The sequence below is a fragment of the Bos javanicus genome, chromosome 24, assembly GCF_032452875.1.
Source record: "Bos javanicus breed banteng chromosome 24, ARS-OSU_banteng_1.0, whole genome shotgun sequence".
Classification (NCBI taxonomy): Eukaryota; Metazoa; Chordata; class Mammalia; order Artiodactyla; family Bovidae; genus Bos; species Bos javanicus.
In genome coordinates, this window is record NC_083891.1 from 30451697 (window position 1) to 30473846 (window position 22150).

At 44.8% G+C, this 22150-nt stretch overlaps 1 protein-coding gene across 5 annotated transcripts in view; it reads left to right on the forward strand.

The window, feature by feature from the left end:
• Window positions 1-22150, forward strand: part of KCTD1 (potassium channel tetramerization domain containing 1) — a 210628-nt gene that overhangs the window by 184146 nt on the left and 4332 nt on the right. For 4 of the 5 annotated variants that reach the window (XM_061399703.1, XM_061399704.1, XM_061399699.1 and 1 more), the window contains exons 3-4: window positions 2623-2767; window positions 20833-21138. In XM_061399703.1, the coding sequence (XP_061255687.1) occupies window positions 2623-2767; window positions 20833-21138 (451 nt within the window). Of the gene's footprint in view, window positions 1-2622; window positions 2768-20832; window positions 21139-22150 lie in introns of those variants that run through there. The other variant, XM_061399701.1, reaches the window with a different exon arrangement.

Consider the following 22150-nt stretch of genomic DNA (forward strand, 5'->3'; position numbering starts at 1 on the left):
AGAGTCTTTTCCAATGAGTCAGCTCTTCGCATGAGGTGGTCCAAGTACTGGAGTTTCAGATTTAGCATCATTCCTTCCAAAGAACACCCAGGACTGATCTCCTTTAGAATGGACTGGTTGGATCTCCTTGCCACTTAACATGACACTTTTCTCCTATCTTGGAAAGTTCTGTAACAATACACCTCAGCCATGATTGTTCCTTTTACTCCTTTAAACCCTGTACCCTAAACTGCCCTCAGGCTTCAAAGAGCTGTTTCCCTAGAAATTTTTATTTGCTGTTTTGTGGTACCTTCTTTTGCTGTCTTTTTGAGCATGCCACGACCCCTTTTGATTTTTTTCAAAAACCCCGAGAAAAGGGGTAATTTTATAAAAGAATAGAGATGTAGAGAAGTTGATTCGCTCAGATTACAGCTAGTAACTGGCCAAGCCTCATTCCTCTCCTCTTTCAGTCACTCTTTTACTCATTCACTCCATGAAGATTTATTTATTTGATCACTTTCTGTGCTGGCTCACTTCCAAGCCTAGATTTTGAAAATGAGCTTTTAAAAATTAAAAGCCTGGGATTTATTTAAGAATAAAATATTTACTTTTCATCTCATTAGTAAAGTGACTTGTGATCATTGATATTAATTTATCTCAGGCCACAAAAATAATCAGTGTACACGTTTGGATTTCATTATAAAACTCTTGCCAAACAAATCTAAGATAGACTTGAAATCTCTAGACCTAAAGTGTTCATTCAGTAGTGGTAATTCTTTTCATTCCAGTCATTGTAGGGAGGCCCCTTTAAGATCAAACAGACTGTACCCAACTCCCCCAGTGCTACTTAACTAGTTGGGCAAGTTACGCATCATTTTGAGCCTATTTCTTCATCTTTAAAAGGAGGATAATGGGTTTGTTACATAAAGTGCTTAGATGAGGGCAAGGTATATAGAAAGCAGTTAATAAATATAGCTCCCTTTTCTTCCACTGTCAACTGTAAATTTATCATTAACAGTGAAAAGTAGAATGTTTTAATAACAGGCAAACAAGTCTCATTCTTTCCCATCCTGCACCAAACTGTCCTGGAAATGCTATAAATAAGTGACTAAGGGTGTTTTAGTTTTACTGCTTCTTCTTTACATAATCTACCATTTGATTGATGTGTTTATAAGAAATGAATGACAAGGTAGCATGCAAGGTAGAATCCTTGGATGACTGTAACCTACACCCTACATGATCACCCTTAATTCATGGAAAGTTGAATGAAAACAGTAGTTGAGAAAAATATATTGGGTTTTAAGGATACCATCTGACTCAATAGTTGCTTTCTTCTTTGCACCTATTACCTTCAGGTAGGACAGGAGTTTTCTAATTATCTTTAAAGGATTGTTATTGAAGCACATTCACAAGTCTTTCTTGGGGGAGAGGGGAGCAGCGTTCCTATTTGTTGGTTTGTTTGCTGTATTTTAAGAGGGATGGAATTATCAACTTATCATTACATCTGTCCCACTTCAAAAATAAGACTAGGAAATGTATGATTCCAAAATCATCATCAGAGCAATAAAATGGTGTTCCAAATCAGAGAGAGACTTGTTATGAGTTCCACAAAAATCTTTTCTTAAAAAATGGAACCATTTTCCTGCCTACGCTTTTAATGAAAGTCAAATGTACCTCTTGGCAAAGGAAGAGATTTCAAGTGTGTAAATTCTATTTTCTGATACAGGATATTTATTTTTCATTAGCCAACCCTCTAGTTGTTCATAGTATAGATGTGACCATTTTCTATTAACTGAGTGTATACTAAAGTGTATAGGTTCAGCCTGCCTTAAAGAGATGAATGATATTGGATACAAAATGCTCTAACTATAGCACACTTTTCAAATGTTAACTGTAAACAGGAAACACATATTATGGATTCCTGTTTTTAAAAATTACCCGTTGCCACTTACGTTCCAGAACTAGGTCATATTTTTTGGGTGGTCAAATGTTTATATTTTATAATGATTCCTGGCTGTTACAAATGATTTTTGCTGAGACCTAGGAAACTAGACTGCACATTGTTAATGAAAAACATATACTCTTAGATGAGTGATATTCTCAGAGATTCATTTTTATAATTAAATGTAGATGTTAGCATATAGACATTGCTTTACTTTTAGAAAATACGGGACTTATAGGTAGGGAAAGCTCAGAAAACAGATTTCTTAAAAACAAAAATGCACTTTTTTTTTGTAGACTCTGTTTAAAATACACTTGGGAGCAATCACACTTTTTTTTTTTTTTTAATGGCAGAGAAGGTTGTTTTAAGTAACACAGAGGGAAAGACATGATCTTCCATTACAGTGACAGCACTTAGCCCTAATCACCATGTCAGGAACATCTTCTTTACAGGTAAAAGACATTGAATAATAGAATTTACTTGAGAAAGGCTGTGACTATTCTGAATTGTCTGGTCTTGAGATATTTATCAAGCAGGGGCCAGTACTTCTCAGCGAACCATAACTACTTAGTGGATGATTTTCCCTGACTGCCATCTTCAGAAGTGCTGCCTTTGACGGTGACACAGAACAGTAGCTTTCAGTCTTAGTGGCCGAACGATTGATTCTAATTGTCTTCACTGTTCCCTCTTTCCTACCGCAGAATCGGAAGACTTTTTGATGGTACAGAGCCCATTGTTTTGGACAGTCTCAAACAGCACTATTTCATTGACAGAGACGGACAGATGTTCAGATATATCTTGAATTTTCTACGAACATCAAAACTCCTCATTCCTGATGATTTCAAGGTGAGGGATTCATATTAAATTAACAACAGCCTAAATATGTGCTTTTTTTTTTTAATGTGCTCCCCAAAATATTTCTAGCTCTACATTTTTAACATACACCAACTTCAATGGCATCAGAGGTTTCTGACATGGTTATACCGTCTTTGTGGAATAAAGTATACAGTCATTGACGTTTACGGTCAAAAGAGGGTGGCTTTTATGTGAAGAATAGAATTACAATCCATTTTAATACATTGAAAATGAGTTGATTATATTCAAAGGTTATCTCTGATAAGTCTTAGGTAGAGAATAAAAGGAAACCTCTTTAGCTTAATAAAGACTTTTTCTCCCAGAAATTTAAAGCGAGCATTATGCTTACCAGTAAAATTTTAGAGTTGTTCCCTTTCAAAATTACTAACAAGTGTTAGACTTAGTCCTACAAGGTGCTGGAAACTCTAAGCAGTGAAATTAGACAACAAAAAGAAATAGAAAGGGTTAATATTAGAAGGGAATATATAAAAATGTTATCTTTGCAGCTCCTTAATACTTCTCTGAATAGAAGATTCTAAAGAATCAACTAAATATCATTAAAACTAATAAAGAACTCATTACAGCATCCATATTCAAGATCCCAATATACTGCAATTAATAGCTTACTGATAGACTACCAAAGCCAATCATAAAATGTTATGGGAAAATATACCACTTACAGTAGCAACAAAAATTATAACACCCAGGAATAAACTTAAGAAATATGCAGTCTGATTAAGAAAACTATAAATCTCTACATGCAGGTTTAAAACAAGAATTGAATAAATGAAGGGACGTTCGTGTTCTTGGATGGGAAGCCTCAATATTGTTGAGATGTCAGCTATGCTCAGACTATCTTATACATTCAGTGCAAACCCACTTAAGTCATAGATTTTTTCAGTGAAATTTGACCCATTTATAAAATTTGTGTAGAAGAAAAAAGAGGCTTAAGAATAGCTTAAAAAGTGATATTATACAGCAGAAACCAACACAATATTTTAAAGCAGTTATCCTCCAATTTAAAAAAAAGAATAGCTAAAAAATGTTTGGTGGTGATAGAAATGTGTCATATCAGACATCACAGCATACTACAGTGATACAGTGATAAGAAAGTATGATCCTAATAGATGCTAAAATACACATATAGATCAATGGGAAAAAACAGGATTGGGGGAGAGATGTGTGTGTATGTTGGAATTTGATATATTGTCAATGTGGTATTTCAAATTGGTGGGAAATGAAAAGAATAGTCAGTAATTGGCACTGAGACAGCTGAAACCAAGACCTTTGGAAAAAATGTAAAGCCAGAGCCCTGTCTGTATCATAAGTTCGTAAAAATTCCAGGGATAAACATAAAAAGTAAAGCTATCAAAGTATTAGAGGAAAATAAAAAGAGATTCCACAAAAGTATAATTGTTAGGCAGAGAAGACCTACTTGAGCAAAACTTAACTACACAGAAGGCATCCTTAAAAAAAGAAAGAAAATTGCTAATTTAAAGACACTATATACAAATAAAACACAAGTGTCAGATGAGAAATATTTACAGTGAAAAATTAATATCCATCGTAAAAGAGCTCCTTAACATCTACAATATTCTGGCCACCTGATGTGAAGAACTGACTCATTGGAAAAGACCCTGATGCTGGGAAAGATTGAAGGCAGGAGAAGGGGACAACAGAGGATGGGATGGTTGGATGGCATCACCGACTCAAAAGACATGAGTTTGAGCCAACTCTGGGAGTTGGTGATGGACAGGGAGGCCTGGAGTCCACGGGGTCGCAAAGAGTCAGACACAACTGAGCAAGTGAACTGAACTGAAACATCTACAAGAAACATGGAAACAACCCAATGGAAAACATTTTAAAATATAAACAAGTTTCTCAAAAGAATAGAAATTGCCACTAAATGTTTGAAAATATGGTCAATCTCTTTAGTATCAAAGAAGCAGAACTTAAATATATATCAGATTGGCAAATCTGGCAAAACTTTATATCAGGTTGGCAAAAATTTTAAATGTTGGTAATATATGGTATTGAGGAACAGTGTGGTTGGGAGTGAAAACTATTAAATATTTTTGGAAGACAATTTAGTGGTAGTGCTGTGTGCTTATTCACTCAGTCGTATCCGACTCATTACAACCCCATGGACTAAAGCCTGCCAAGCTCCTCTGTTTATGGTGATTCTCCAGGCAAGAATACTGGAGTGGGTTGCCATGCCCTCCTCCAGGGGAATATTCCCAATGCAAGGATCAAACCCAGGTCTGTCTCATTGCAGGTGGATTCTTGCAATCCAGGGAAGCCCAAGATATAGTATTGAGGAACAGTGTGGTTGGGAGTGAAAACTATTAAATACTTCTGGAGGACAATTTAGTGGTAGTTTCAAAATCTTTAAATTATAGATGTCTATTCATTTCTAGAAGTAACACATAAATATTCAGATATATGTACTTAGAATGTTTAACAATTCCATGTCTATTCATTTATTTCTAGAAATAACATAAATATTCAAAGATACATGTACATAGAACATTTACTATAGTTATATTTGTTATAGCAAAACTGGACACAATCAAAAATGCTTAACAATGGCAGATGGTTACAAAATATTATAGAATATTCATACTATGGATTAGTTGATATGTGGGGGGAAAACAAGATTTTATTCAATGAAAATATTAAGTTGTAGACTATGTATAGTATGTTTCTATTCATGTAAAAATTATGCATATATATGTGTAAATAGAAAAAGATCTAGAAGTGCCAAGTCATGTCCAACTCTGTGCAACCACATGGACTGTATCCCTCCAGGCTCCTCTGTCCATGGGATTCTTCAGGCAAGAATACTGGAGTGGGTTGCCATTTCCTCCTCCCGGGAGGATCTTTCTGATCCAGGGATCGAACCCGGGTCTCTTTCATCTCCTGCACTGGCAGGCAGGTTCTTTACCACTGCACCAAAAGAAGAATAGATCTTAAAATTAACAGGGATCTGAGGGGCCTCTCATCCACCCTCTCCTTCAGGACTTTGAACAGTGGGCCTGTGCCAGGCATGATTAGCCACATGGGAAAGAGTATAGAAGAGTCATGTCATGTACACATGTCGCTTCCATGAGAACAATGTACACTTGGCAGAAAACTAAGAGTAATAACTGCAGTGAGCATGTAGAGCTCCCTGCAGCCCTGGAATGAGTTGGAGGAATTCTCCTGGCCCTGCTGCTCCCCAGCCAGTGGCAGTTCCTGGGAACCTTCCAGAGCCGGCCTCTCTTGGTGTTGAGCCCAGTTCCAGCGTTTACAGATGTGGGAAGTTGGTTTGTGCAACGTGGCTCCTAAATGAAAGTTGGCAGCTTTATCAGTGATGGTCTCTTCCAACTCGGAAAGGAAACTGTCTTGCGGATCTGTAATATGGCGCCTTACTAGGCAGTTTTCAAGGGTGCTCTTCACTGTATACATGCTTCTCTCCGCGTGCCCTTTCCTGCCAGCCCACGAGTCTTCCTTTTTTTTTTTTTTTGTGGGGGCGCTGGCCATGAGTCATGCAGGATCTTACCTCTCCAACCAGAGATCGAACCCACAGCCCCTGCATTGGAAGGTGAAATCTTAACCACTGGATCACCAGGGAGGTCCCCAGGGGGCAAGTCTTCTGTCTCCAGCACTCAGCCTAGAGCTGGGGACGCAACCTGCTTAGACCAAGCAGAGCCAGTCAGTGGATGGTAGACAGCAGGCCCCATGCTTCCGGGCCTACCAGCTGCAGAGTTGAACATCACCACCCACTTCCCACACCAGCTGCCACGGAAGAAGGTCAAAGAAAGAGGAAGAAAGTGAGGGCTGCTGCTAGAAAGCAGGCAGAGGCCCCCTGTGGAGATGCACCGAAGTGAAGGGAGGAGTGGGGGAGGGGAGAGGCGGCTGCGGTGGGGGGCGGACAGTGGGGGTTGGGGGTGACCCCCTCTCTGCAGACCCAGAGCCCCAGGTGGCAGGCGTTAGGGCTGGTAGAGCAACTTGGGCCAGTAGAGAAAGGACGCCAAGTGTGATGTCCGGGCCGCCATGGGACCAAAGGGGCTTTAGTCTCTGATGTTTTCCTAGAAGGAAGGCACTGGGACTTGGGAAGCGGGTGGAGGCGAAATGTCACCTTTATTTCTCTTTTAAGGTGATTGCACTTCCACTCAGAACCTTTACCTGGATCGTTCATGGCCTCCTTAACCTGAGCTGCCCACCCAGGAGCTGGCCAGGCCCGCCTCCTCATCCCCACTACCAAACCAGCTCCTCTTCCTTTGTGTCCTATCTCAGGAAAATGCCAGAATCTGCCTTTCTGCTCCAGTCCTGCCCCTCCCACATCCATCCATCCATCGGCCCATAGAACGCTCCAGATACTTCTGGAATCAATCCACATCTCTTATCCCCCGTCCCTGGTCCAAGGTCCGGCAGCTCAGATGACTCATCACTGGTCTGCTCTCTTCTACACTTACTCCTTCTCCTCCACTTTCCATGTTGAAACTAGGAGACACTTCTTTTCATTAAACTTTCTGGGATCATTGTAGATCCTCATGAAGTTGTCAGAAACAGTGGAGGGATCCCAGTTCCCCCTGGTGTAACTTCTTGCTGAATCTTACCACAGCCTCACAATGGGAAGTCGACCCTGATGCGGTCAAGGTCAAAACACTTCCACTGTGGCCAGGTCCCCTCCTGTTGCCCTTCTACGGCCATGCCTTCGTCTCCGTTTCCTCCCTGTATCTCCCACTCCACCTCTCACCTAGGGACACTTACAAAAAACAAACTGTATTGTGACCTGCTTCTGCTTCAGACTCCCTCTACAGGGGCTTCCCATTCATTGTTCATGGAGCAAAGCAGCACAGCCCTGTCAGAGCCCCCGAGACCCCTGCCCGTTTGGCTCTTACACCTGTGCCCTACCATCTTCTTGTCCCCCTTCAGAGCAGACTGCTCCGTCTGTCTGATGTTCTTTCCCTGACCTTGATTTATCACTTCTGGTTGTTTAGTCCCTAAGTCTTGTCCGACTCTTTCGCAACCCCATGGACAGCAGCCCACCAGGCTCCTCTGTCCATGGGATTTCCCAGGTAAGAATACTGGAGTGGGTTGACGTTTCCTTCTCCAGGGGATTTTCCCGATCCAGGGATCAAACCCATATCCCTTGCTTGGCAGGTGGACTCTTTATCACTGAGCCACCTAGGAAGCCCTATTTATCACTTAGGGATCATCATATTCATCACTAAGCCATCCTGTGCCTAGTCTAGCTTAGATTTGCCTGTATCCCCGATTTTCCATGGTCACACACAGTGTATTTGTAATTATTTTTCTCTCTTGTTTAGCACTATGTACCCAGCTGTATGGGCTTCCCAGGTGGTGCTGCTGCTGCTACTAAGTCGCTTTAGTCGTGTCCGACTCTGTGTGACCCATAGACGGCAGCCCACCAGGCTCCCCGTCCCTGGGATTCTCCAGGCAAGAACACTGGAGTGGGTTGCCATTGCCTTCTCCAGGTGGTGCTAGTGGTAAAGAACTCACCTGCCAATGCAGGAGACTTAAGAGATGTGAGTGCTATGACAGTCACCTTGTGACCCTGAGGTGACAAGCATGAGGCCAGAACGTCAACACTGAAGATGACATAACAAAAAGACAGCGTCCGGTCCTTGATAACATCACTAGGCAGATACCACTGCCAATAGCCAGGGACCTCTGACTTCTCATGTGAGAAAAACAAATCTCCCTTAGTTTAAGGTGCTGTTGACTGGCTATTTCAACACTTGTGGCTGATATTTAATATTACAGTTGTGTGCACGCGTGTGTGCTCAGTCACATCAGTCGTGTTCAACTCTTTGTGACCCAATGGGCTGCAGCCTACCAGGCTCCTCTGTCCATGGGATTTCCCAGGCAAGCCAATGTGCCTCGTGTTGGCTAGGCCCTCGTGCCACAACTGCTGAGCCCAGTCACCTCAACCAGAGATCCTGTGTGCCACAACTAAGACCCAATGCAGCCAAAAATAAATACAAATATTTTAAAACCTTATAGGACTAAATGGAAAACATAAAGCCTGTACGTTTGCAACATCATCCTAAGCTACTTGTGTGGCAAATATATTAATTTATAATTTCCATGATTAAAAGAGATACAGATGCCAGGGAATATAAAGCAATTTGTGGTGAATCACAGTGAGAACCTGGTAATAGCCATGAGTTTCTAGTTGCATTCTGTTCCAGAAACAGAGCTACACGTTTTAAACACATTTAAATGTCGCAGGCATTATTTTTCCTCCAAGAACATTCAAGTTAGACATTCAGAAAGACTGCATGGGAATTAAGGTGTGACCTATTCCAGAGGACGGTTCCTTGAGGACTCAACCTGTCACCCCCCTGGTGAGGATGGGATGGGTGCTTCCCTGCGCTGTGGTGCTCCCTTGGGATTCCAGAGCCCTGGAAGACCTGCCGTTCATCAAGGCTAAGCACAGAACACACCCTTTAATGGCCTACGGATTCAACTGTAGCCCACGCTTGGGGGAAGACAAAAAGTACTTCAGATGAACCTCACGTGTCCCAGAGCTCTGAAATGTTTCCCGCGGAACCTCTGGGTGACAGGCTGTAAAGTACAGGGAGTCGGGATCCTGGTGGAGCAGCAGGAGAACCTGAGCTGTACTGGCTGATGATGGGAGTGGGTGTACTGCAGATAGTGCGAATCACAAGCACGGGCGCACGCAGACGGGCTCAGCCTGCCCCTTCCTGAGCAGTACAATAGTGCTTTCTTCCTCGGCAGAGTTTATTTCCTGACCTTGGGAAAGGGACATGGCATCCGACATGTGGAGAGCATCTCTCTTCCTGGTTTTGCAGGGAACACATTCCTTGATTACCTGCCCCCCATCTCCAGCTGTTTGATGCTGGGTTGAGCACATGCCTGCGATCTCGAAATCACAGCATCCTCAGCCCCTGAAAATCTCATTCTGCAAATGTGCTGTCTGAGCCAGATACCCATTTAACAATTTAGATAATTTCATACTTCAGAACACCACTTAAGTGGCAGCTGCTTGTGCCTTGCTCCCACTGAAAGATGTTGGAATCTCTTCTCTAGATAAGTGATTGTACGACTCTCTGCTGGGTTTTATTGTGAAGACTGTCTGTTCGTCTTCCCTTCATTTCCTGCCCCCCACCTCCATTACACTGACTCATTCATCATTGCTCTCTTTTCTGCTCACACCCATGCGTGCATAGGTGTGTGTGGGTGCACACATGCATATACACTCATGCATGCATGTACATAAGCACACACTTGTGATTCCCACTTCATCAGGAGTCCAGAGCTTTAGTTCCTTTTTTTAATAGAGAACAAAATTATCCCTCTCTAGGCTTCTATTTTGAACATCTTTGGTAAGTGTCCGCCATGTTGCTGACATCTCTTTTGGTATCTGATGAATGTCTAGCCTTCTTAGATAAAGAAAAATTTGCCAGCAGATAGTCCCCAACTTACCTCTTCCTGGCTTAAGTTCAAAGGTCTATTAGTTGTTTCTAATAGCTTTTTAATATTGTAGAAAAAGCATATGTACATTGTAGACAATTTGAAAATATAGATAAGCCAAAAAAAAAAGTTTAAACAGTATATCCCACTCAGAGATTGCTGATATTATTGATAAAACCTGAGTGCATAGCCTTCTGGGTCTTTTTCTATGCTTATTTCAGACAATATCTCTATCTTTCCATTTTAATAAATTTTATTTCCTCTAATTTTGCAACCATATTCACATTTCCATGGTTGACCCCAAAAATGTCCTTTCTATTTGGTTTTCCTGAGTTGATATCTCATCCAAGACTTCATTGAATCTAGTTATGTCCGTACCTTTTTATTATCTCGTATAATACCATTCTGGGGGCTTCCCTGGTGGCTCAGCAGTAAAGAATCTGCCTACCAAGCAGGAGACACAGATTTAATCCCTAGGTCAGGAAGATCCCCTGAGGAGGAAATGACAACCCACTCCGGTATTCTTGCCTGGAGAATCCCATGGACAGAGGAACCTGGTGGGCTACAGTCCACGGGTCACAGAGTCAGACACAACTAAGCGATTGAACATGAACGCACATAGTTCCGTTTTTATATGATGCTGACTTGCTAAAGAGACTGGCCAGTTGCCCTATGGAATGTCCCACCATCTGAATTTGCCTGATTATGGGAGCTCATTACTCTAGCCTCTCATTTCTCATAAACGGCAACGTATGTCTAAAGACTTGATAGGTTTAAGTGTACACTTTAGGCTTTCTTTTCGAAAGTTGGAGAGTTGAGAGTGGAGACAGTGGCAGGGAGAGAAGGGACTTCGCCACTGCCTGTGTTTCCTTTACTGGCCATCATTTAAATTGTAGGCTGGGCATCCTTGCCCCAGGAAAACAAGAGTGGTCAGGAGGAGCTAGAAGCCAATGGCACTGAACAGGGAGCAAGCCTCCTGGCAAGAAGTCCCAAGTGGTAGCAAGGGAAATGAAGTAAGTGGACCAGTCCTTCCAGGCTTTGAGGAAAAGAAAGGCGTATGCGGGTGAGGAGGGGAATAGGCGAGGCACAGAGGGGTTTTTAGGGCAGTGAAACCACCTTGTATGACATAATAATGCTGGATACATGTCATCAGACATTTGTTCAAACTCACACAATGGCCAACAGCAAGAATGAACCCTAATGAGGACTTTGGGTATGGTGGGTCAGTGTCGGTCCACATAGATTGTGACAAATGGTCCCCTCATGAGGGATGTCGAAGTTGGGGGAGGCTGTTCATGTAGGGTTAAGGGGACACATGGGAAATCTCTATATGTTGTGTTCAATTTTGCCCTGAACAAAACTGCTCTAAAAAATTAATATGGGAAGAAAGGGAGGGAAGGTTGCAGAGCCAGGGAAATTAAGAATTTTAGAAGTCCCAAACCTCCAACACTGAGAAAACTGTGGTGGCCCACGCTCTCGAAAAAAATTTGTTTAAGGAAAGTTTTCTGGGGATCTGTTTTTGTTTATGATAACTACTACATGAGTGCTTTTGATGAAATGTAATATAAAAAATACTTTCACGTCCCCTCATTTTCTTGGCACCTCCTCTCGGCAAGTGCCCTGATACGTACATGACCTGCCATCTTGGGAAGCAAGCTGAGGGATCTCACAGCCCAGGAGCAGGATCCCCTGTCCCAAGCGTGGGTAGGAGGAGGGCTTCTAGATCTCTGTGGGGGGAGCTGGACGCATTTCCCACCAAAAAGCCTTCTCTATGCCCACGGTGCCTAGCTTGGCAGCTGCACATAGACAGGTCTTAAAATGCATGAATGAGTGGCTGAGTTGCCTTTTGAGTGGAAGGACCTGTAAAACTTCAGGTACCTTAGGAGTGAAATAAGCCTTTGAAGTTTTTTGTGGAACTGGAAGCTGCGTGTTGAGGCTGAGTAATGGCCCCCAAAGGCGTCTGCATTCTAATCCTCAGAACCTGTGAGTGTCACCTTACCTGGCATAAAGAGACCATGCAGATGTGATTAAGTTTAAGAGCCAGTGAGCTGGGAAGATTATCCATGATAATCCAGGCGGGCCCAGTGGAACCACAGGAGTTTTCAGAAGTGAAAGAGGAAGGCAGGAGGTCAGAGTCAGAGAAGATGTGAGGAAGGAAGTGGTGTGGTGGCTGGATAGGAGCCAGGGGGACAGGGTCGCCTCTGGAAGCTGGAAAATATTTTTTCCCCTTGCCTCCGGAAGGAAGGTGGCCTTGCCAATACCCTGACTTTAGCCCCGAGAGACCCATTTCAGACTTGTGACCTCCAGAACTCTTAAGAGAATAAATCTGTGCTGTCTCCAACCACCAAATGTGTGGTAATCTCTGATGGCAGCAGTAGGAAAGCAGTGTACTGCGTATATCACTTTCCTCCCTGTAGGAAAATGTCTTCTGAATTCAAATATTTAATCAAGAAATAAACTTTTGAAACATGGCCCATATGCCTCTTAGAGTCTGCTCACATTTACTTTCCTCTTCTGTGTACCTCTGTCCAGCGTCTCAGGGAACCTCAGTGGAATCACCTGTAAAATGAGATCTTGATCTTTCTGCTTCTCAAAACTTGCAAATCTCAGAAAATTTTTTTAATTAAAAAAATGTGTGTTCTAGGACTTTAAAATTATTTCAGCATGAAAAGGTCTGTGAATAACCTCTCTTTTACTGGTTATGAGGCTGAGAGATATGGTTGATGCTGTCTTAGGGAAGGTAACATCGGCCTGGGAGTGGAGAAGGTGACGGCATCTAGAACATTCTGGACTCACTTTGCTGAAAGCAGAGGTGATGCTTTGGATTCACTTCCTTCATAAAAAGAACTGGGGCCAAACCTGCTGTGGTTCTGTAAACACCTGCCCGTCTCCAGGAGGCTGAGTCGTCCAGAGTTTGCAAAAATTGACAAAAGGAAGGCAGGGATCATCAGATAGGAACTGAGGCTTCAGGGAAAATGACTTCAAAAGAGATTGAGAGACCAAAGAGATAACCACAAGGCCAGAAAGCCTAAAAGGAAACAGGATAATCTCTAAAAAATGTGCAATTGAGACAGTATAATTGTGTGATCGCTATTGAGGAAAGAAAGGAGAGTGGCGGTGGAGGCGGGCTGTTCTGCAGGGTGTTCTCTGATGAGATGGGAGGCGGCTAGGAAGCAAAGAGAAGTGAAAGTGAAAGTCGCTGAGTTGTGTCCGACTCTTTGCAACCCCATGGACTGTAGCGTTCATGGAATTCTCCAGGCCGGAATACTGGAATGGGTAGCCTTTCCCTTCTCCAGGGGACCTTTCGAACCCAGGTCTCCCGCATTGCAGGCAGATTCTTTACCAGCTGAGCCACAAGGGAAACCCAGGAAGCAGAGAAGGACTGATACAAAGGAGCCTACCTAGAAAAGGATGGCCAGCGTGAGCTTAGCCATGCAGGAGATGGTAACAACAGGAGCGACCTTTTTGGTTCTAGGGCTGATGGAGGACCATGCTGGGAGGCAAGCTGGCGTGGGGAGCTGATAGCTGCACCAAGCGCATGTGCTCAACCCTTCTCCAGCCTTTGCTCCCCCAGCACAAGAGGGCTCTGCCCTGCAGATCAGTGGAAAAGGAAGAAATGGAGCCAAGGTAGACAAGAGAGACTAAAAGAACACCAGGCAGCTTGAGGTGGTTCAAGGCTAGGTCCGTGAGATGACGTCCCATCTGCTGGTTGACCTTCAGAGGAACTCTTTTAATCCTTCACTTGAATGACCCCTAGCAGGATCCTTGAGACATCATTGAGCAGGGCCAAAAACCTGATAAAGGCCAGTGTTTCCCTAATTTTCCCAGAGCAGATAATATAACTGTGAGCAATGGTACCGCATTCTAGTACTCTTGCCTGAAAAATCCCATGGACAGAGGAGCCTGGTAAGCTGCAGTCCATGGGGTCGCGAAGAGTCAGACACGACTGAGCGACTTCACTTTGACTTTTCACTTTCATGCATTGGAGGAGGAAATGGCAACCCACTCCAGTATTCTTGCCTGGAGAATCCCAGGGACAGCAGAGCCTGGTGGGCTGCCATCTATGGCAGAATTGGACACGACTGAAGCGACTTAGCAGCAGTGAGCAACTTAGGTAGGAAGGGGCTGTCAGTCCATGGGCAGATTTCAGAATGGATTATTACACACCCAGCTTGTGAACTCAGAGATAAAAAAAAAAGAGGTGGTCTGAGTCAGTGTAGGGGGACTTGTAACCCAAGTCCTTTAGTCTCATTACTTTGGGGTTATGGTAGACAAACTTGTAGGTCCGGGCTTTGTCATGGACACAGACTCATAGTTTAGCAGGGCCGGAAGCAACTTGAATGCAGTTGATCCCCCTCATTTGACAGATAAGTAGCCTGGAGCCGTAAACAGTTAACGGGGAGTCTCTGGCAATATGGCAACCTGGAGCCCCTTGCACACCTCCAGCCTTCCCCACAAAGTCCCACCCAAATGCACAGTATTTCAAAAAGATGTCTAATAGATGCCACAGTTATGAGCTGGATTATAGGTTGTATAACCACTTGGCATTCTGAATCCAGAGACTAAATTTATGACCCAAGAGTCAGCCTGAACAAAGGCCTGTGGGTAGCCCTGTCCTCTCTGTACTTTAAAAAATGATTCACACATAGAAACAGAACACCCAGTTCAAAATGACACCAAAAAATGAGAAGAAGACCAAGAACGTTGGGTAAAAGAATCTGAATTTTCTCGTTACACTGGAACAAGTCCAGAACCTCCAGTATGTAATTTAAAGAGGGATAAGTAATAGAGGATTTTAAATTGTTCATAAATGCTGAATGAGGCAGATCTAGCTCCATAACAGCTGTGCAAAAAAAGGTGTAGGAATTTCACTCTGAGGGAATGTGAATAGAATAATGGGACTTTGGGGCTGCCAGGAACACTAATAGGATCTTATGCTGTGTGGAGGGCAGAATAATGCCTCCCAAAGGCATCCGTGGGGACCTCCCAGTGGTCCAGTCTTAACGACTTCGCCTTCCAATGCAGGGGGTACAGGTTCCATACTGATTGGGAAGCTAAGATTGGTCAGGAAGCTAAGATTCCACACACCCCGGGGCCAAGAAACCAAAACATAAAACAGAAGCAGTATTGTAACAAATTCAGTAAAGACTTTTAAAATGGCCCACATCAAAAAAGTCTTTTAAAAAGATTTTTTTTAAAAAAAGACATCCATGTCCTAATTCCTGGAAGCTATGAGGATGTCACCTCACATGGTAATAGGTCCTTTGCAGGTGTGATTAGATTAAGGATCTTGAGATGGGGAGATTATCTTGGATAATCCAGATGAAGCCAACGTACTCAAAGGTCCTTACAAGTGAAAAAAGGAGGTGAAGGGTCAGAGTAAGAGCAGGAGATGGGACACTGGAAGCAGAGGGGGCGGTGCTGCTGGACCGGAAGCCAGGGGTGCAGCCTCTGGAAGCCGGAAAAGCCACGGAAACGGATTCTCCCGTAGAGCCTCCAGGACAAACACAGCTGTGATGACCCCGCTTGGACTTCTGACTTCCGGAACAGGAGGAGAATAAACAAGTGCTGCTTTAAGCTACTAAACAGGCGGTAATGATTACCACAGCAACTGAGAACCAACAAAGGCTGAGTTCACGGTGGCTTCAGTGTCCAGCCAGGTTGTACGAAGGTTGTGTGATGCGCTAGTTAGAGCATGTCTGAAACGTTAGGTTCCGTTCTGGTCTGGGTTTTAGGAAGGCTGTTGACAAGTTCAAGTGCCATTGTGCCTTGAACAGTGTGAGGGTTAGGAGCTCCAAGCCTGCGTGCAGCTGGCTGTCTGTGTCTGTAGTTTCACATCCACAAATTCAACCAAACCGCAGATCGTGTAGCATCATGGTACATAGTTAGTGGGACAATCCCATCTATAAGTGGGCCCCATGTAGTTCAAAGCTGTGTTGTTTAAGGGCCAGTTGTAGCTACCAGATGTTGAAGAACTTTGAAGTCCTAACAAATGATTAGGAGCTGAAACAATTGGGTATTTTCAGCCTGAATAGTATTAAGACACAACAGTCGTCTTCAAATGTTTGAAGGGTTAACTTGTCAAAGATTCAGATCAGATCAGATCAGTCACTCAGTCGTGTCCAACTCTTTGCGACCCCATGAATCGCAGCATGCCAGTCCTCCCTGTCCATCACCAACTCCTGGAGTTCACTCAGACTCACGTCCATCAAGTCAGTGATGCCATCCAGCCATCTCATCCTCTGTCGTCCCCTTCTCCTCCTGCCCCCAATCCCTCCCAGCATCAGAGTCTTTTCCAATGAGTCAACTCTTCACGTGAGGTGGCCAAAGTACTGGAGTTTCAGCCTTAACATCATTCCTTCCAAAAAAATCCCAGGGCTGATCTCCTTCAGGATGGACTGGTTGGATCTCCTTGCAGTCCAAGGGACTCTCAAGAGTCTTCTCCAACAACACAGTTCAAAAGCATCAATTCTTTGGCGCTCAGCCTTCTTCACAGGCCAACTCTCACACCCATACATGACCACAGGAAAAACCATAGCCTTGACTAGACGAACATTTGTTGGCAAAGTAATGTCTCTGCTTTTGAATATGCTATCTAGGTTGGTCATAACTTTCCTTCCAAGGAGTAAGCGTCTTTTAATTTCATGGCTGCAGTCACCATCTGCAGTGATTTTGGAGCCCAAAAAAATAAAGTCTGACACTGTTTCCACTGTTTCCCCATCTATTTCCCATGAAGTGGTGGGACCGGATGCCATGATCTTCGTTTTCTGAATGTTGAGCTTTAAGCCAACTTTTTCACTCTCCACTTTCACTTTCATCAAGAGGCTTTTGAGTTCCTCTTCACTTTCTGCCATAAAGGTGGTGTCATCTGCATATCTGAGGTTATTGATATTTCTCCCGGCAGTCTTGATTCCAGCTTGTGTTTCTTCCAGTCCAGCATTTCTCATGATGTACTCTGCATATAACTTAAATAAACAGGGTGATAATATACAGCCTTGACGTACTTCTATTTGGAACCAGTCTGTTGTTCCACGTCCAGTTCTAACTGTTGCTTCCTGACCTGCATACAAATTTCTCAAGAGGCAGATCAGGTGGTCTGGTATTCCCATCTCTTTCAGAATTTTCCACAGTTTATTGTGATCCACACAGTCAAAGGCTTTGTCAAAGATTAAGATGGCTGAAACTCCAGAGGGTGGAATTAAGAACAAGTAAGTTGAAGTTAACAGGAAATTCAGGTCATTCTAACGAAGACATTTACAATAATCAGAGCTGCAAACAAAGAAAATACTGTGCCTTGTTAGGTTATAAGCATCAAACATTCAGTCAGGGGTTAAGTGGTCATGACTCAGTGATGTTAGAAAGGATTCCTGCACAGGGTCAAGGCTGGTCAAGAACATTGCTGTGAGCACCTTTAAGATTTGAAGACTTGGCCTTTCCTGGTGGCTCAGTGGTAAAGAATCTGCCTTCCAGTGCAGGAGACATGGGTTCGATCCCTGATCTGGGAAGATCCCAGTTGCCACAGAGCAACAAGCCCTGTGCACCACAACTATTGAGTCTGTGCTCTAGAGTCCGGGAACCACAACTACTGAGCCCTCACGCAACTGCTGAAGCCTTTGTACCCTAGAGCCCACGCTCTGCAACAAGAGAAGCCACTGCAATGCAAAGCCCGTGCAGCGCAACTAGAGAGCAGGGCCCCTGCTCGCCGCAACTACAGAAAAGCCCACGCAGCAGTGAAGACGCACCACAGCCAAAAACAGATAAAAGCATTTAAGGAAAAAGAAAAGGTTTAAAGACTTGATGGCATCCTTTCAGAAGCCCAGATTCTTTCTTGTGTTAAAATTTGTAATTAAATCTCACAGAGAAATAAAAAGCAGTAGCAGAAGGTCTCGCTTCTATTGCTTGTGTAACTAACTCTCAATAATGTTCTTAAATTTCCTTGAGAGCCGTCGTCTTGATGAGTAAGGTTGGTATCTCACAGTTGGTGGCCTTCAAAGACGGCCAGGGTACGGTAGTGGAGACCCCGGGTGGACTGGGAGGAACCCGCAGACCCCACTCCTACCCTCAGGCTGGGCTGGGCTGAGGGGCTCAGCTCTGCCCTAAGAGCGGCCACACCTCAGCTTGGTTTTCAACACCAAACGAAACAGCAGCTCCTGTGAGTCAGGAGGCAGAGCAGGTGAAATGAGATGATGGGAGAAAAGGGTGGCTCCCCTGCAGGGAGCCAGGGCTCCCGTAGTGATGGGGTTGCTAGGAGACGACAGTAGAGCAGCAGCCCCTTCTGCTGACCTGCGTCCACAATCGTGTCTTCTACCCGGCCCGAGTTTCTCTGTTCCGAAGGCAGTGATCCAGCAGGGGCTCGCTTGTTCTTTTCCTGCTCCTCCAAACTGTTTTCTCTGGAAGGCTTGAATAATGTCACCGCTGCTATTTGCCAAAAAGAGCAAAGTGACAAATAAAGCATTCCCCCGTGGTGACCCTCCCTCCTGCCCTGTCCCGTCTTGAGGCCTCTGGTGGCACTCGGGCCCTGAGCTCAGGCATTGGCTCTCCCTGCAAGGCCCCGAGCAACGCCTGCCAGCTCCAGCCAGTTGGAAGGAAGGCAACATGCCTGTCAGTGATTAAAATGTTCTCAGCCAGCGTGTCTGGACAAGCACCCACGTATCTTACAGCCAGAAATGATTGTGGCCATAGTTACGTTTAGACATAATATTGACCTGCTTGATAACATTGTTCCTAAGCTTCTGCCTCCCACTCAGCCTCTCTTGTCCTCCCGTTCTGTGGCTTGTATGTATGTTAATAGAGTTTTTTAAGACGAGAAGAAGAAACTACTCCCGAAGACTGGGTTCCTGTGCTTTCAGAGTAGGTTAGTTTCCTTTCCTGCACTGCTGTCTTTTTTCTTTTTTTTAACTTTTTATTTTATTCTGGAGTACAGCCTATTAACAGCACTGTGATAGTTTCAGGTGGACAGCAAAGGGATTCAGCCATACATAGACATGTGTCCATTCTCCCCCAAGGGCTTCCCAGGTGGCCGTAGTGGTAAGGAATCCACCCGTCAGTGTAGGAGACTTGAGACTCAGGCTCGATCCCTGGGTCAGGAAGATGCCCTGGAGAAGGGAATGGCAACCCACTCCAGTATTCTTGCCTGGTGAATCCCATAGAGAGGAGCCTGGTGGGCTACAGTCCATGGGGTTGCAAAGAGTCAGACATGACTGAGCATGCACATTCTCCCCTAAACACCCCTCCCATCCAGGCTGCAACATAACATTAAGCAGAGTTCCTGTGGTATACAGTTGGTCCTTGTTATTTATCTGTTTTAAATATAGCAGTGTGTACATGTCCATGCCAAACTCCCTAACTACCCCTGCACCCCATTCTCCCCCCAGTTCATTCTCTTAAGTCTGTGAGTCTGTTTTGTAAATAAGTTCGTTTGTGCCATTTCTTTTTTAGATTTTCTCATGTAAGGGATGTCGTTTGCTATTTCTCCTTGTCTGACTTAACTTCACTCAGTATGACAATCTCTAGGTCTCTCCACGTTGCTGCAGATGGCATTATTTCATGCTTTTTAATGGCTGAGTAATGTTCCATTGTATATATGTGCCACATCTTTATCCATTCCTCTGTCGACGGACGTTGGGGTTGCTTCCACGTCTTGGCTGTTGTAAACAGTGGGGCGGTGAACACTGGGGACTGCACCACCGTCTTGCAGGAGCCCGGGCCGGAGGTTGTCGCCTCTCTCGCTTTGTGATGGGGGCACTGAGGGCTGGCAGGGGTCAGCGCATCATCCATCAGCCTCTCTCAAACCCTCACCCATCCATAAGTAAAAGCAGGCGCTCATTCCCTAGCTCTCCACCCCCACTTGCAGGGTGGGCCTGCCCTTCCCCCTCCTCGAGAAGTCCTAGAGCTGCCACTGCAGGTGGCAAGGAGCGTAGACTTGGGGTGAATAGGGCACAGCTATGCCTCTGTCACCTCGACACACGTACATGTTCCATCCTGAGGTTATAACGTGGATTCTCAACAACACAATCAAGCTTTAAATACTCAAAGGCATTTTCCTACAAAAAGACAGAAGTCTTGGTGAATCCTTTCACACACTAGTTTTCTCATCTGCAAAATGGGAATAAAAACGATTCCCAAATCACTGGGTAACTATGGGGATGGTAGGACTTAGTTCATGGGAAGTGTCCCACCTACCCCTTATTACTCTTGTGTGCCAAGTCACTCAGTCGTGTACAACTCTTTGCGACCCTATGGACTGTAGCCCACCAGGCTCCTCTGTCCATGGGATTCTCCTGTCATGACTACTGGTGTGGGTTGCTGTTCCCTCCTCCAGGGGATCTTGCGAACACAGGGATCGAACCCTTGTCTCTTGTGTCTCCTGCATTGGCAGGCGGGTTCTTTACCACTAGTGCCACCTGGGAAGCCCAGTTACTACTCTTAACTCCTATTATAATCACTGCAAGAATGAGTGAATGCAAATTGTCTCTACAAATAAAACATTTACACCCAGATTTGAATATCAAAATAACAGAGGTAAGAAATTCACCCCCCTAGATGTGGACATATTCAGTACCTTATGTTTGCATTTTTAAGTATGAGATACCTTTTTTTTTTCTTTTAAGGACTACACTTTGTTATATGAAGAGGCAAAATATTTTCAGCTTCAGCCCATGCTGTTGGAGATGGAAAGATGGAAGCAGGACAGAGAAAGTGGTCGCTTTTCAAGGCCCTGCGAGTGCCTCGTGGTGCGTGTGGCCCCAGACCTCGGAGAGAGGATCACGCTCAGCGGAGACAAATCCTTGATAGAAGAAGTGTTCCCGGAGATCGGCGACGTGATGTGCAACTCCGTCAACGCGGGCTGGAATCACGACTCGACGCACGTCATCAGGTTTCCGCTGAATGGCTACTGTCACCTCAACTCAGTCCAGGTACCACGTCGTCACGCGCTGTGTGGCCGCCAGGGTCCCTCTCGGGGCTGCTCCTTACTCTTGTCCTTATGGGGTGCGTTTCCTCCACGGTGCTGGAGAGCCCTCACGTGGTAACACTTCTGCTGGGCTGGTAAACTCTTCACACCTCTACAGCAGGGGTCCCCAGCCTCCAGGATCTAATGCACGATGATCTGAGGTGGAGCAGATGTAATAATAGTAGAAATGAAGTGCCCAGTAAATGTAACGCGCTTGAATCCTCCTGAAACCGTCTGCTCCCCCAGTGTGGGGAAGACTCTCTTCCACAAAAGCAGTCTGTGGTGCCGAAAAGGCTGGGGACTGCTGCTCCATGGCCTTCATTCAGTCATTCCACAAACATTTACTGAGCACCTGTTATGTGCCAGGTGCTGGTATGAGCACTGGAGATACAGAGGGAGAAAACAGACCACAGCTGCCTTTTCATGGAGCTTATGTTATGAGGATGGAGTGGGGTGGCCGGGCGAACAGTCACCCTCCTAAGTGTTGAGCAGGTAGTGAGAGGAGGATGCCTGGGGCTGCGTATCCTGGAGGGGTGGGGGCATCTAGTCCTGAGGCTCCCCAGGTAGGAGCACGTGCTTGATGTATTGAGGAACATCGGGAAAACCAGTGAGGCTTGAAGGCAGTGAAGGTGGGGTGGGGAGTGCCGAGCCCCCCGGTACAGACAGTGGAGGGCCTCACAGAGGGTGGGCAGCACTCTGGGATTCTTCGTGTTGCTTTCTTTGGGGCTTGATTCCCTCGCTTGTGTGAGTCAAATGGAAAGTCATTTGAGGATTTGAGCAAGTCGACGTGTTGTAACTCGTATTTGAAAATGAATACTCCAGCGGCAGGTAGAAACCAGGGCGAGCAGGGAGACCAGTTAGAAAGTGGGTCCGAGCAATAACTGAGACGTGTCCGACTCTGAATATCTTTTTCTTTTAGCTGTGCCATGCAGGTGTTCCAATGCCTGTTCCCAAACTAGTCCACACTTTAACAAAAT